The 15,888-nt window shown below is 32.1% G+C and overlaps 1 protein-coding gene across 1 annotated transcript; it reads left to right on the top strand.

Annotated features, from left to right (window-relative positions):
* The first annotated feature begins 11,931 nt into the window (after window positions 1-11,931).
* LOC146933042 (pyruvate dehydrogenase E1 component subunit beta-3, chloroplastic-like) lies at window positions 11,932-15,522 on the top strand. Its single transcript, XM_085704771.1, has 4 exons — window positions 11,932-12,202; window positions 12,328-12,434; window positions 12,537-12,580; window positions 14,227-15,522. Exons 1-4 carry the CDS (start codon window positions 12,112-12,114, stop codon window positions 15,197-15,199), a joined length of 1,215 nt encoding a protein of 404 aa, XP_085560897.1. The 5' UTR covers window positions 11,932-12,111; the 3' UTR covers window positions 15,200-15,522.
* The last annotated feature ends 366 nt before the right edge of the window (window positions 15,523-15,888 follow it).

Here is a 15,888-nt window from a genome sequence, read left to right as displayed (position 1 = left end):
GAAGTGTTAGTTAGGAGTGTTGTGTTATTTATTTTCTCCTTTAATTTGAGCACATGTTTCACGAGTATGTGATTTATTAATGACGACGCTCAGCATACTGCGGGGACAGACTTTAATAGCGCCGCTTCAAAATCACTACATGTGATATCTATGCTCTATATGATTTTGTCAACCTAGGACAATTTTTATGTTTCAATTTTTCTTTTTAAAGGAAATACTCCCTCCGGTCCTAAATATAAGCAAATTTGACTTTTTACATTCATTCAATTAATGATGTATGTGGTCCATAATATGAACCACATACATCATTAATTGAATGAACCTAAAAAGTGAAATTTGCTTATATTTAGGACCGGAAGGAGTAAGTTCATAGCATTTCATTAGATAATAAGTCATTGATATATGGTGGGACATCAATAAATAATTGAAAGTTAGTTTTTAATGGGGTTGTCTCCGACTAAATTCAACCACAGATTGTGAAAAAAACCGTTAAAAACTGGCCTACAATACTGAATAATACTATCAAGCTCAGAATTGTGTTTGTTTCCACCATTGAAAGTGTCTACCACTGTTTTAGAACCAAGGGAGAAAGTCATCATCGAAGCCCAACTCAACCGCTCACTGCAACGCTTGAGAAAGACTCAATGTTTCTCCTAACTCAATCGAACATAATTGAGAGAATCACGTTCTCGCAAGGACAAAGCTGCCATCGGAATCACGGATGCACACTCCTATACCAACTTTATTACGATCAGATGAGAAAGAAGCATCAACATTGCATTTATATCTACCTGTGCGGTTATCTGCCATGTAAGAGTGTGTGTATGCTTTTGTCTTAGATTATTAGTTGAGGTTGCTCTTCGGTTGTCCTGGGACTTATTCTCATCTCCTGCGCGAGCTTCCAATTTTCTAAGAAATTAAAGATGGTGCATATATTATATATGGTGCATGTATCATAAAAATTTGGGACTCAAAATTACTTTGGTAGTCTCATAACTTACATGAAATGATTTGATCATCATCTTTTTCTCACGTCACTTTTGTCTCACTCATGTTTGTAAGTTTTAAATCTCTGTTTTTTTATTGGAGAATAGTGTATATATAAGATTGAGAGCGCATAAGAAAAGAAAACCATAGATTTGAAGCTTGAAATGCATACCGAAACATGGATGAAGTTAATGCGACTGACTATCAATTTTTGCATAGTATAAACATTTGAAGAACATTTTATTGAACAAGTTAAATTAACCCATCCAAATTGACACTAGAGAAAATCGAACATGAGACATTGAGAAGGAGCACGCTCCAAGATCCCAAGTCAACACCACCAAACATTTGAAGAACTTTAATTCCAAAAATATCAAAATTGTTAGGTCAGATGTTATGATCGAATCCAGGATCTTCCACTCGAATGTGTGAGTTTCTAATGGGACATGGTTTGCTATTTCGTCCATTAAAAATAAGAGCGTCATCGGGGTCTTGTTAACGAGTGCCTCCGGGGCACTCTTTAAACTATCCAAAATAAAAAATTATTCTTTAGAAAAGTCAAATATTTCGATTTCCAAGACATTAATTACATGCATTTTCATAATATACTTTCTATTTATGGTCCTTAAAGAGTGCCCCGAGGGCACTCTTTAACATTTCCCTATAATCATCAAGTAACAGGTAGAGCGCCACATCATGTTTAGACAATGCAACAAAAAAAAAAAGATAGTTGTAAGAAAAATATAATTTAACACAACGGGTAGAAATCAACATTTTTTTTGGAAATTACTTATTTTAATACTTTAACCAATGTCCAAAGGACACTCAATAGTGAAAAATGCCCTTTTTTTAAGGGTTAGTCAAGTTTAAGCGTTTTTATGACAGGCCTGAATCAAACTTTAATTTTAGTTTTACATCGACAAAAAAATGACAACTCATCATATCACTGTATAAACTAATTGCTTAACAACATTTTAAAAAAACTTATACGATACACTCGTAAATTAAAATACATCGGTATAATTGCTTTTAAATCGATAAATTAACGATTATTTTATATTTTATAATCAATATTCACTATTGAGTAATAAAAGTTCGGACATATTAAATTTTATTTTACTGAAACTTCTGATAAATAAGATTTAGTTATTATTTTTTGAACAAAATTAAATTAGTTTAAAAAATAGTTATTATAATTGTAAATGATATAAAATATTTTCTTTGTCCTCGTGAGTTTATCTCGGTTGGTAAGGACATTGCATAATATATGCAGAGACCAAAGTTCGAACCGTGGACACTCCACTTACTCATCTTAAAAAGATGAATTTATAGCCTTTAAACTGCTTGACAAAAATATATATATTTTTTCCTTCAAACAAATAATTCATTTAACTATTAATTCAAAGAACAAGTGTGCAGAAGACTCAAATTTTTGAGTGTGTCGTAAAAATTGTTTTAGAAAACAACTGAAACATATTTAATTTTCATTGGACGTCGCGTCATTTTTTTACACTCGTGATACTTAATCCCATTTTCTAGGAAAATGAGTGTCATAAGGATGCTCCGGTAGTTATATACCGGACATGTTATTAAGGTTAGAAACCTAAATTTAGGAGACTTAAAGAGATATTGAGAGGGTCTAAAAAGAAACCTTCCATTATGAGTGAGACTATGCCCAAGTCCAACAACCCTCCAATAAAAAAGTGCTTAATTCACTTCTAAAATTGCTCTTTCAAACCGCAAAAATACCTAAATGTCCCGTTGGAGTCTGCTGCATCAAACAAGTAATACTCTAGTAGTTTGAGGAGAGCATGCGCTTGGTTAATTGTTTGAGGGAAGATGATGTTTCATACATATGTTGGATTAATTATTTAATTAATCAATTATGGATTGACAATAATCAATTATTATAAGTTAATATTATATTATAAATTATGGTCTATTGTGTTAAGCACTAATTAGTTGATGAATTTGATTGATTGGGCTATTGTTACTAAATGGACCGTGATGGGTTGGACCATTTAGATAAGCCGAATGAGAGGTCCCTGCCCTCCGCCGTTTAGCTATTTATTCGTCATCCCATCAGACGGATAATTATGCTGAATGTCATGGTGAAAACCTAGAGCTAGACGGAATAAGGGTAGTTATCCCTCTCATAGTTGTCGGATTTGTCTACGTTTATCCTTCATCAACCTAATTCAAAGGTACACAATTTCTTCTTCCTTCTTTATTATTGATAATATGCTATAACTTGTATCTATTGATCTATGGCTAAACACTAAAATTTTCATCAATTGGTATCAGAGCCAAATAGATACATGTTATGGCTACAATTGATTACACAAGTTTGTGTGTTTTAATCGCAACATATGAATAAACCTCATGTATGCTTCGGTGAAAATAATTATAATTTGCTATTCTATTGCTGTTTCACCAAATTAGTGAGGATATTTTTTGACAAAGTTTTACACACGAAATTCAAGGTCAACGTGATGAATTTCTCTCTAATTGATGCATGTTTACTTTTGCCGTTTGATATGAAAATAGGTTGAATAAAAGTCATTTTTTGTTGAAACCTATATCCTATGTACTATACGAACTCGGTTTTATTTTCGGATCCGTAAAACCCCAATACTTTCAAATTCTAATTTTTCTCGTTTGGATAATCATTCTCAAAATTTATTGAGGGTTTTCTCTTATTTGATATATAACGATCAAAGCCTTTTGAAAATCGTCGCACTTCATCGCAAGATCAAATTGGATTGCTGACGATCCTTTTTTTTTTTTGTTTATCTGGGTTAAGAACCAATTTTTCGATATGTGATATCTCCGTTACGATGATATGAGTCAACAATTTTGATAATTTTCAAAGGGTTTCTCTATATCGAAGTAAAACGATCAAACATCCATTAAAATTGTTGTTTTTCGTTGTACATCGTGGAAGATCAAACCGGGTCAATTCACAGTTCATTCCGACCCAAATTCAGCCCATGCGGGTGAAGGAGACACAGCGCGTGTTATCACGCGCGTGTCTATGCAACTCCACGCATTACTCTTAAAATTTCAAATTATTTATTTATTTATTTATTAATTTATGCCAAATAATAATGTAATTATTATATTCCGATTATTGTGGTATAATTTTGGAATTTCTGACGTAGATATTTGTACGTTATCAATTGGGGATAAATTGTTTCCTAAAATATCATATTCTCTTATGGTAAGATTCCTTACTCATATCTGATTAATGTGTCGCCGAAAAATTTTACATCCCCAAATAATTAGTAAATATTATTGATTTATTCTGTACCCATACAAATTGAGATTTAAATTAGTTTAATGAGATTTAAATTAGTTTATGAGATCTCTAAATATTTGATGTATACTAATATGAGAATCATATGTTTTTTTAAATCATGCATTCTTTAGATTTGAGTCTAAAATATAACACTTATGTAAATTTATTATTTTTAAAGTGTTATAATTGTGAAAAATTCTTAGACTCAGACTTATATTCTTGCATCAAATATTCTATATTAATATATATTTTGAGATTTGTTGATACCCTCAAAATTATTTGTCGTGTCAAGAATAACTTGACTATTATACTATTCTTGATTTATGGGTTTCAAAATTTTGTCAAATCTTGAATAGATCACATAGTAATTAAACTGAGAATAATTTATTTCAAAACATATATTCTCAATATTTGAGCTTAAACTATTTTGAAAATCCTTTCTTATATTAGTAACACTAACTATCTAATCAATTAAAATGTTACTATTGTGAATTTATAGAAGGCTCAATTTTATTAATTTTTAATGCCAAATATAATTAATTTAAATTTTACGATTTTCTTGGCATTTTAAATATTCTAATATAAGAAATTCTTTAATTCATATTGTCTTAGCATAAAGATCCAAAGTTTACTATTTGATCACTCTTTTGGCGACATATTTAAACTAAGACACTTGTCTTTGATTCTTGTCACAAATTGTTTTGAAGGGTCCTCATAATAATTTGTTTTCAAAATGAGTATAGTGAGTTGTATATATATATATATATATATATATATATATATGTCATTTATATTAATTGAATCTAAAATTGGCATATTTCTCTTTAATATACATTATGCTTTCTACTATACTCTCTAATCTAGACTCGTAATTTATCACTCTAAATTTTGTGACAAACACCATTAACTATATAATTATGTGTATTGTCGCACTTAAATATTTGGATCACAATTATGTTAAACTATGTATTTTTATATATAGTGAATAATGCATTGTTGCATTTTTTTTATGCTAAAATTCTAATTATGAATTAAAATTTGTACGCCTCTTTGTTGTTTATCCGTTAACTATTATCAAAACAACTTATTAAGAATTGAGGCAATTTTTAAAATATGTATCATCCTTACATCTGAATTCTTATATAAATCATATTGATTTATAATTAGAGTCTCACATATATTTATTTATAATTGCTTATTCTCTATTGATGAATATTTTGAGATGACTATATTATAAGATATTCTCTTTAAGTCATCAAAGGTCATTGGCTCTAAGTATAAGGATGAATGTCACACTTTGCGAGATAAGTTGTTATTTAATTATCTTATCCTCTTGTGACTTATTGCTTATTAGTGCACATATGAAGAAATTTAGTTCTTCTTCTCTTTTGTTGTGCAATTATGATATCCTATATAGAAGTGAAATCCTTTTTCCAGAATATTCTAAACAGAACTCTGTTGTTATATACTATTTTCTTGCTATAATACTCCATTTTGTATTTATGTTCTTTCTAATTTATAGTGGGAGTATTGAAAATTTTATTCTAAGGGTTCTATTCTGGATAAATTAGAAAACTATTTGAAACACTTGTATTCCAAATAATAACTTTTGTTATTATACTACTTCATATAAAAGAAATTATAAAGTCATATTTATGATGTGCTAATTTAAAATATTATTAAGCACATTTTTCTATCATTTGAATATGACCGAAGTTGAGTAAATTAAGTACAATTGTTTATGCATGATATTAATTGTATCATATTCTCTTAAGCATAAAAATTATTTATTTGTATAATTGTAATCTCACCTATCGTGGGTACAATTATGCGAATTTTGTTAAATAGATTAGCATTATATTGGTAGCAGTCATACCCCATCGATGTGTTGTTATTAATATAGTTGTTATTATTCAATGTACCTAAAATGTTTATACTTATGTCAATTATAATAGAATACTCTATCAAGGTTTAAATTTTGTAAGACATAAGAATTGTACATTGTGATGATATAGTTCTTACTTATTATCCTTAAGATCCTTGAGTGGGATTAATATAAGTAAGTTACTTTGTTAAAAGACATGTAGAAAATTGTATAAATTTTGCAATCCAATATTATTATATTTTGAATTAAATTTCTAACTATATGTGATTTTATATATATATAAATATTTTGGATTGCTACTATCCCTTTGTTATGTGAGTGACGGACATACCCTATCGGTGTGACGTTACTTAACATATCATTTTGTGATAGAGAAATAGTTGAATATTTTATTTAAAATATTTTCAAACTTTTAATTCAACTATCATGATTAGTTCTCTATCAAGTGGGAGAATCATTGCTATGTATTGTGTAACGTGATGGACATACCCTATCGGTATGACATTACTTAACATAATCATCCTTTTGTGGGTAAGATAGTTTAACTATCATTCTCCACCAAGTGGAGAAAATATCATTCTCCAAGAAAAATTCTACATGTCAACTAACTATATCTCATAAACAAATATATTTATTTGTTTCATAACTTTAGATATGAAATTATTGTAGAGACTTATATTGAGGATATTAATTATGCTATTGCTATTCTTTAATACTTATGGAAGCTTATGACTATTTTCTTTTACATCCTCAGTAATAATAAAATATAAGTCTTGTGTATTTCCGCTGCGTGTAACCTGATATTTTTTCAAATGTGTTGAAGTATATTTGTTTCTTTTGAGTGAGTTATTAAAATTGTGAATAGAGTCTCATATCCTATTTTATAATAATAGAGACTTATCTCACTCATATGATGATAAACCTTTTATATAATCATCATACTATGTCATATAAAGGTTACTATATTTATAAAATTCTTTGGAATTTTAATTGTGAAAAAGGAGATTTTGTGTTATAAATTTCTTAAATGAAAATTTACATTCTCCTTAATTATAAATGCAGAATATGTGGTTAACTACGAAACCCAATTCTTGATGATATCTGCCATTGATAAAATATGTATTTGAGGGGTTTTATATTATCCTTGAGTTACCACTTGTGTTAATAATTCTGCTATGCTTATGTGCAAAATATGTGGTTGAGTTCATGAAACTCTGTTAGTTAAAATTATATAACCACTTATGTTAATAATTTTGCACTAGCCATTAAGTATCCCACTGTTGAATACTACATTATTATAATATTTTATATCAGTGATCACTAATGAGAATCTCACTTACTCTTGTTTATATATATGTGGGATTAGTGGGAGTGTGTACACAACATTATATATTATGAGCTCAAATGAGAAATCTCACTCTTGTTTATATATATGTGAGATCAAGAGAAATGTGTACACAATATTATTCTCGTTATCGCCATATACTCTTGTGCACACTATAAAATATGGCATAACTTATGGGACTTTAAATTTTAGTCTCATTCTATTGAGATATATATTAAAATTCTATCAATCTCAATGAGCATCATAATTGGATGCTTAAGTCAATTTTGTTGGAATATGCACAATAACTTCTTGGCATGCAAATATACATTGTGCTTCTGTTTTACCAACATTCCACATTTTGAGGTTATAAATAGTAAGTACAATGTATAATATCAATACTCCTATCGAGTATGATATTGTGTTCTTGTGGTACTTATAATTTGAGATAATCATAGATGTTCTTTTGTTATTGACATTCTAGTGGCCACATTAATCCACTTTTTTTTTCTTTAAACTAAGTGTCTATGTTAATCCCATTTGGGGATTATTGAATTTCCTATTTTCCTTTTATGGATTTTCATAGTCACATTTTTGTAAAACTTGGATTAATTGAATGTCGTAGAACATTTATTGATTTTGACTATATGTAATTACACTCTTAATAGGCTATCCCTATAAGTAATTACTATTCGTGTACCTATGTGGATATAGGACTTTTGTAATATTGAAAACTCATTGGCAGAACCACTAACCACAGACTTATATATATGAGTATTGTAACTCATAATGATTTGATCAAGTCTATGTTATTTTGGGTTAGTGGGAGTTTGTTATAGCATTTTTTAAAATGCTTGGGCTATTCTTTAGTGACACATTCTTTTTAATTCAAACGTGTCACTATAAAATCATCATTTGTTAGAAAAATGAGTCTTTGATCTGTATGATTTGTTTTCCCTATCGGATTCAATTTCTGCAGCATTAAAGCTCACTTCTCTTTTGATTTATTAGTGCTTTGACCAAATTCTTTATGACAAGTGAAATTTTGAATTCTTTTAGTAATTGAGTATTGTCATCCAAGTGGGAGACTGTTGGATTAATTATTTAATTAATCAATTATGGATTGACAATAATCAATTATTATAAGTTAATATTATATTATAAATTATGGTCTATTGTGTTAAGCACTAATTAGTTGATGAATTTGATTGATTGGGCTATTGTTACTAAATGGACCGTGATGGGTTGGACCATTTAGATAAGCCCAATGAGAGGTCCCTGCCCTCCGCCGTTTAGCTATTTATTCGTCATCCCATCAGACGGTTAATTATGCTGAATGTCATGGTGAAAACCTAGAGCTAGACGGAATGAGGGTAGTTATCCCTCTCATAGTTGTCGGATTTGTCTACGTTTATCCTTCATCAACCTAATTCAAAGGTACACAATTTCTTCTTCCTTCTTTATTATTGATAATATGCTATAACTTGTATCTATTGATCTATGGCTAAACACTAAAATTTTCATCAACATATGGTTTTTCAATTGTAACAATGCTATAATGAATGAAGATGGTATTGGAAAAAAGATACATCATTACTAAGTTTTGGAAACTGGATTGATAACCTTGTTGAATTGTTTAGCACTCTGGTTGGTTATAGAATATAGTTGCCACTGCTGGCATATTATAAGATTGTATTTGTTCTTTTTTGCAAGTAATAACATATTTTCAAGCCTGTAGTTTGATTTTAATTGTTCCGCTATCATGGATGGATTTTTCGATAAAGTAGTAAGTAATCGTCTTCACATAGATTATTGTTCAACTCGATAATTAGCTGAACTTATTTGAAAAGCAAATAAAAGAAAAGATTGGAGTGGTTGCAGGGTTCTAATTGTCATGTCCAATGCGAGATTTAATTTTTGTGATTCATAAGTGTAACAACGATTAGGGACCTTGAATCCCCTTCGGCCTTCGTCTTTGTTGGAAATTAAATCGAGTAGTTATTAGTTTATAACTTGCCTTTGATGAATCCGTAGAAGACGAGTTATAGTTCTAAATACATACTTAGATTGAATTAATTTAAAAACTAAGTAATTCATTATTGTCTTGCTCCGATGGAATTCGGGTTGTCAATCCTACCACCTCCATCTAAGAGGACATATACGAATTAAATCAAACTTTAGATTACAAATTGAATAAAAACTTTATTAAAAGAATCCAACAAATAAGAAGGGGTTCATTGTGGAACCCTAATAAAAGAGGTTTAGTTGCACATGACAACATACATCATTACAAAGCAATAGAAAAACATACCACAGAGAGAACAATAGGAGGATGAAGATCATCTGCCTTAAAGCTCCTGATGGTTGATCCTTGCCTTGTACCGCTAGCTTTCTGAATGAATAAAATAGTGTGCAAGGGTCTCTATTTATAATGCATCATTACTTAGGGGTTAAAAGAGTGAAAATATGAGTTTTCCACCAAAAACGACTTGGAAAACAAGCAAACAACAACTAGTGCTTGTTCCCATGTGTGAGGCACACGGTTTGATGCTCAAAGGGGCATGAGGCAGCATGCAACATTGTCCCATGCACAGGGACGCATGGCGCATGCGCAGGGGCGCATAAGGCGGCCCCTCCTGTGCGAATTCTTTAGTTTCCGACCCTTCTTCAAGCGTTTCTCCATCTTGCAATGCCTTGAAACTTCAAATGGATTTTCTTCACTTTGTATTATCTTTAAATGTCTTCTAAGAACCATTGAACTTCAATCTTCATATCTTCGATCCTTCACTTGATGTATTGTTTTGCTGATTTACATGATTTCTCACTAAAAAGACACAAAACACATATGGAGTTGCATGATTTAGGATAAATCTGAATTACAACAACTCGAATGAACGATACAAAAAGTTTCTCATACCATTGACAACTCCTCTAATTGAGTTCTAATTTGCTTTCAAATGCAAATAAAATAACTAAAAACATAGCTAAAAACATCGTATGTTATTCCATCACCAACCATCTCTTTGTTTTTTACATGTACAATCCTTTTTGTCTGTTAATTTGTACAATTCTTATTTGCAAATAATTCTTATATAGTTGCCAGCATATCATAAGACGTAGCAGACTCCAACATTAGTTAATTGTCGTTTACAGTGAAACTGTCGTTAGAGGTATTTATATGTTTTTACGGTGTCAAAGAGCAGTTTTATAAGTGGAAAGAGCCATTTTCCTCCAATAATGAGTTCATAAACCTGAATAGCTCATTCGAGCCAAATTGGGGTGTTCAAAATATCCAGTTAACTGAACCAAACTACTAACTGAACTGTATCTGAACCATATTTTATCTGAACCACTTAATAAAGTTTTGAACTGAACCATTTTTTAAATACCAATTTAAGTTCAGTTTAAAACCAGTTTTGAACCAGTTTAAGTTTATGAACCGTTTTTCCCTTTCCCTTTCCATATTCACCACTCAACTGTAACTTCAACCAAACTGAATTTCAGCACCACCCTAACCAAACTGATCGCCGATCACTCACTCCTCCTCCCGCAATGGCGACCTCCGCCGCCATCAGCACCACACTTACGACCTTCGATCGCGGGATTCTCACCGCAGTAAACGTCGGCGCGTCGAGTCTCTCTTTCGCCGGCTTCAGCTTCATTGTACTATGTTATCTTCTCTTTAAAGAGCTTCGCAAGTTCTCCTTCAAGCTCGTTTTCTATCTCGCACTTTCGGTATGCTTCCTTTTCTTCGCTTCAGATCTATAACACTGCGTTCTTTTCTTCGCTTCAGATCTATAACACTGCGTTTTTGAATTGAATTTTGTGTCACTGCGTTCTTCGCTTCAGATCTGTAAATCTGGTTCAAAACTGGTTAAAAATAAGTAAACCGGTTTTAAACTATAAACCGGTTCGAAACCGGTTCAAAATTAATAAACCGGTTCAAAACTGTAAACCGGTTCTGAACCGGTTCTAAACCGAACTGGAACTGGTTTGAAAAATTAACCAGTTTTTTTTAAAGTGGTTTTAAAAACTGAATTGTATCCATTAATGTGGTTCAGTTCCAATGCAGTTTAGAACAATGAACACCCCTAGAGCCAAACCAATTAAACTCAACAAACTAAACGTGGTTTTCTTTCCCTTCCCCTTTACTAATAAACACAAAATAATCGGGAGTTTAAGAACCAAATAACTTTGAGGGGTGAAAAGAGCAAAATTCCAAACTACAACCCATTTCATGAAACCCATATGAAAACCAAAAACAACATTAAGACAAAGACTAAAGAGGTGCATAATGTGAGGTGCCATTAGAAAATGCAGTTGGGATCTAATTAGGCCACCAACAAGACATCTCCATCCACAAGAAAAGCAAAGTGGCGATGGAAACAATGCATTTTTAATTCCTTACTTATTGCACCATGTGGTAAGAAACAAAACAAAGAAAAAAAGAACCTTTGAGAACGGAAAAACAGAGACACATCTATTTAGTACTCAACAACAAACACACCCCAACTATAAATCTTCCTTAATTTCTCCGTCCAATTTTCCCAAATAAATTCACACTCTTTTTTCTTCAATCCTTCATTTCCATTCTTCTTCTTCTTCTTCTCTGATCCAATGGCAACCCTTTTCCAAGGATTGGGAGCTGTTACCTCCAATTCCTTTGATTCCAACAAGCTACTCCTTTCTTCTCGTAGATCCCTTAAAGGTTCGTTTTTTTGACTCGTTGAATGGTTTTTTGATTCTGGGTTTCTCTTATAAGTTAATGGGGTTCTTGTATTATTATTGACCATTGATGCTGTTTCTTTCATTTTGTAACTGATTTGATTTCAGAGAGGAAAGGAAACATTTTTGTTGTCAGATCTGATGCAAAGGTGAGCAAGACTTTGAAGACTGGTGCAGCTCGTAAGAGTGAATTGTTGATTCCTAATGCAGTTGCAGTAAGTTATCTCATCACTCACACTCTTTTCCACATTTTTTTGTAATTGCGTGGTGTAATCATGTTTGAAAATTGTGTTTTTTTGGTTGTTGTTTGGTTATAGACACAGGAAAGTAGTTCCGCGACTTCTGCAGCATCGAAACCTGGGTATGTTTTCCCCTACAAACATTTGATGTTGTTCTTGTTATGTCAATTTAATCTTTCTTGTCTTTTGTTTGTTTGTTATGTTTATGATTTTGCTGATTGATTCAACTCTTTGTGTAGTTAAAATGTATATTGATATTACATGTAAATGAATCTAATTATATAGTCTCGCTTTCAATTTTACAAAGCAGATAGGCTATGCTTCAATGAGGAGAAGAATTGGCAATTTTTTAAAAAATATAAATCAAACATGTAAAATCTACACACATTGCACAATTCTCACTTTCACTTCAATTAAGAATGACTTCAGGCCTTCAGCGTATGCTTCGTACAGCTGAAAGTTAACCACTGAAAAGCTATGAAGCCCCGATACCTGACACGATACGGATACGATACCGATACAAGAAATTTTTCAAAACTCCCAATATGATACGGCCTAGATACATTATTAAAAAATTAAATTTAAGATTAATAGCGGAAGTGCACAATGTATAAACATACACTAAAAACGATAATAAACAAACATTCACATTAATGAAAATGATCAAAACAAGTAACAATTACCAAAAATTTCTGCACAAATTAGAATATAGCTAAACATCATTAGTATCATCCAAAGAGAACATCATTAGTACTATCAAGAAATAACATTGTTGTCTAATGTTGACTATTTAATAGTTAACACTAATTGAGATTGAAAACAAATAATTTAAAAACAAACAATTTTTTTCCCAATCAGAGAGAAGAATAAAAGAAAAGAAGAACAGAAGAAACATCACATTAGAGAGAACAGAAACTGAGTATAACTCACCGGAGGTGTTGATGGAGGCAATCAATGATGCTGATGTTGAGATTGAGTTAATCGGTGGTAATGGTTAGAAGAGGGAATAGCCATCACTTAGTGGTGACGAGGAACCCTATATTTTTTTTTGGTTAGAAGAGACAATATATTTTTGATAGCGTTGTCCGTCTTTATGTATTTTTATTTTCTTATTCTTTTATTATTATTTTTAAAAGAAATATGTAAGACAGAAGTATCGTTGTCGGAGTATAAGTTAGTCGTATTCGACACGTATCAGTCATTTTTTTTTCAAAAAAATAAATATTAACTGGCCGATACTTCTCCGATACGTGTATTCGGACGTATCGGTATCAGATATCAGATACGTGTCGGACACGATTCTTCACTATTTTTGGAGTATCGGGGCTTCACAGCTGAAAAGAAGATTAGGCCAAAACAGTGAAATATGGCCTAAACTGTGGAGGGGTAAAGAATGTGAAGAACTGTTTACCTTTTAGTCCCAGCATGAAGACATTTTTACCCTTTGATATTGATAAATGAGATGAAATTAGTTCCAAGTCATAGTTGAAATGTAATTAGTCAATTTAATTTATCTTTTGACTTCTTTATCAATGCTTCTCGAAAGTATGAAATGCTGCCGTGCACATTTTTTCCTTTTTCTATTTTATTTTCTGACAAACAAGTCGATAGTTTCCATCTAGGAACAACAAGACATCTCTGAATCAAAGAGCAAACATGAACTTCTCCTTTACGATCAAAAGAGCATACATCTAGCTTGTTGCATTAACTGAATAGTTATTTACGATCAATAACAATGACATTCATCAGATGTGCATTTTATTTGCAGGCATGAACTTCTCCTTTTTGAAGCCCTGCGTGAAGGATTGGAAGAAGAAATGGAAAGGGATCCTTGTGTTTGTGTCATGGGTGAAGATGTAGGTCATTATGGAGGATCTTACAAGGTGACTAGAAACCTAGCTGAAAAGTTTGGCGACCTCAGAGTTTTGGACACCCCTATTGCTGAGAATGCCTTCACTGGAATGGGTATTGGAGCTGCCATGACTGGTCTGAGGCCAATCATCGAGGGCATGAACATGGGATTTCTACTTCTGGCATTTAACCAAATCTCTAACAATTGTGGAATGCTGCATTATACGTCTGGAGGTCAGTTTAAAATACCAGTTGTCATTCGTGGGCCCGGTGGAGTTGGTCGGCAACTTGGAGCAGAACACTCGCAGCGTCTGGAGTCATATTTTCAATCAATCCCTGGCATTCAGATGGTCGCTTGTTCAACACCTTATAACGCGAAGGGCTTGATGAAAGCTGCAATTCGAAGCGACAACCCTGTGATTCTTTTTGAGCATGTTTTGCTTTATAACCTTAAGGAAAGAATCCCAGATGAAGAGTATGTACTGTCACTTGAAGAAGCTGAGATGGTTAGGCCCGGGGAGCATGTTACAATATTAACATATTCCAGGATGAGGTATCATGTCATGCAAGCTGCCAAGACATTGGTGAACAAGGGGTATGACCCTGAAGTGATTGATATCAGGTCTTTGAAACCATTTGATCTTCACACAATTGGGAATTCAATAAAGAAGACACATCGGGTTCTCATAGTGGAGGAGTGCATGCGGACGGGTGGAATTGGTGCTAGTTTGACGGCTGCCATTACTGAAAATTTCCATGACTATTTGGATGCTCCTATCATATGTTTATCCTCTCAGGATGTGCCGACTCCATATGCCGGAACATTGGAGGAATGGACAGTGGTCCAACCTGCTCAAATTGTGACTGCAGTTGAGCAGCTCTGCCAGTGATTACTGCAAAAACACACTTAATTCGGTTATCTTTTTGGAAACCTAGTTTGTTTGTTAAATTAAACTAGAATATTCATCATGGTATTTTATTTTCCTTTTTCTTTTGCTTTCGAAGTCTAAAACACCGCAACCTTACATTGGTATTTAATTTATGATAGCGTTTGCATTTTTTTAGATTCAGGTGAGCCCTAGAAGTGGGCAATAATTTGAATGGATGTTGAAGTGGTCTGTTATAGGCCTTTTTTTTTTTTTTTTTGTTTTTAGTTTACTTGTATTGTAATGTAATAGTTTGTTCTAATGAATTAGTGATATGTTCTATCAAATTTGTGTTCTAATTCTAATGTCTGGCATCTGTTTGATCAATATTTTAAAATAATGATTCTCCCGCAGCTGAAGGAAACTGCGAGAATGGTGTAGGTAATAGACTTGTAAAGAGAAATGAAAAAATAGAGAAGAGATAAGATGAGAGATATGGAGGAAAGGGAAGAATAATATAGGAAGATACAAGATGTGCAAAAATGCGAATGGATTTTCTCCATGTTCTCTCTCTTTTACCAAAGTTAGGGTGTATAGATGATATTTGGAATGTTTATATTTTCATAACTAATGAGAAACGGAGAAGTTCCATTCCCATAAAAATATTCACCTGCACAAACATAATCCAACAACGGCTCAAACATAATCGATGA

Source organism: Medicago sativa, chromosome 4 (genome assembly GCF_051527215.1).
Source record: "Medicago sativa cultivar Bolivia chromosome 4, Bolivia_mono, whole genome shotgun sequence".
Classification (NCBI taxonomy): domain Eukaryota; kingdom Viridiplantae; phylum Streptophyta; class Magnoliopsida; order Fabales; family Fabaceae; genus Medicago; species Medicago sativa.
This window is presented reverse-complemented; position numbering and strand designations above follow the sequence as displayed.

Bases quoted from the DNA above. Each gene is read 5' to 3' on its own strand.
- LOC146933042 (XM_085704771.1), top strand. From the start codon at position 12,112: ATGGCAACCCTTTTCCAAGGATTGGGAGCTGTTACCTCCAATTCCTTT. The intron at 12,435-12,536 runs GTAAGTTATCTC...GTTTGGTTATAG, and splicing joins TGATTCCTAATGCAGTTGCA to ACACAGGAAAGTAGTTCCGC. The intron at 12,581-14,226 runs GTATGTTTTCCC...TTTTATTTGCAG, and splicing joins TCTGCAGCATCGAAACCTGG to GCATGAACTTCTCCTTTTTG.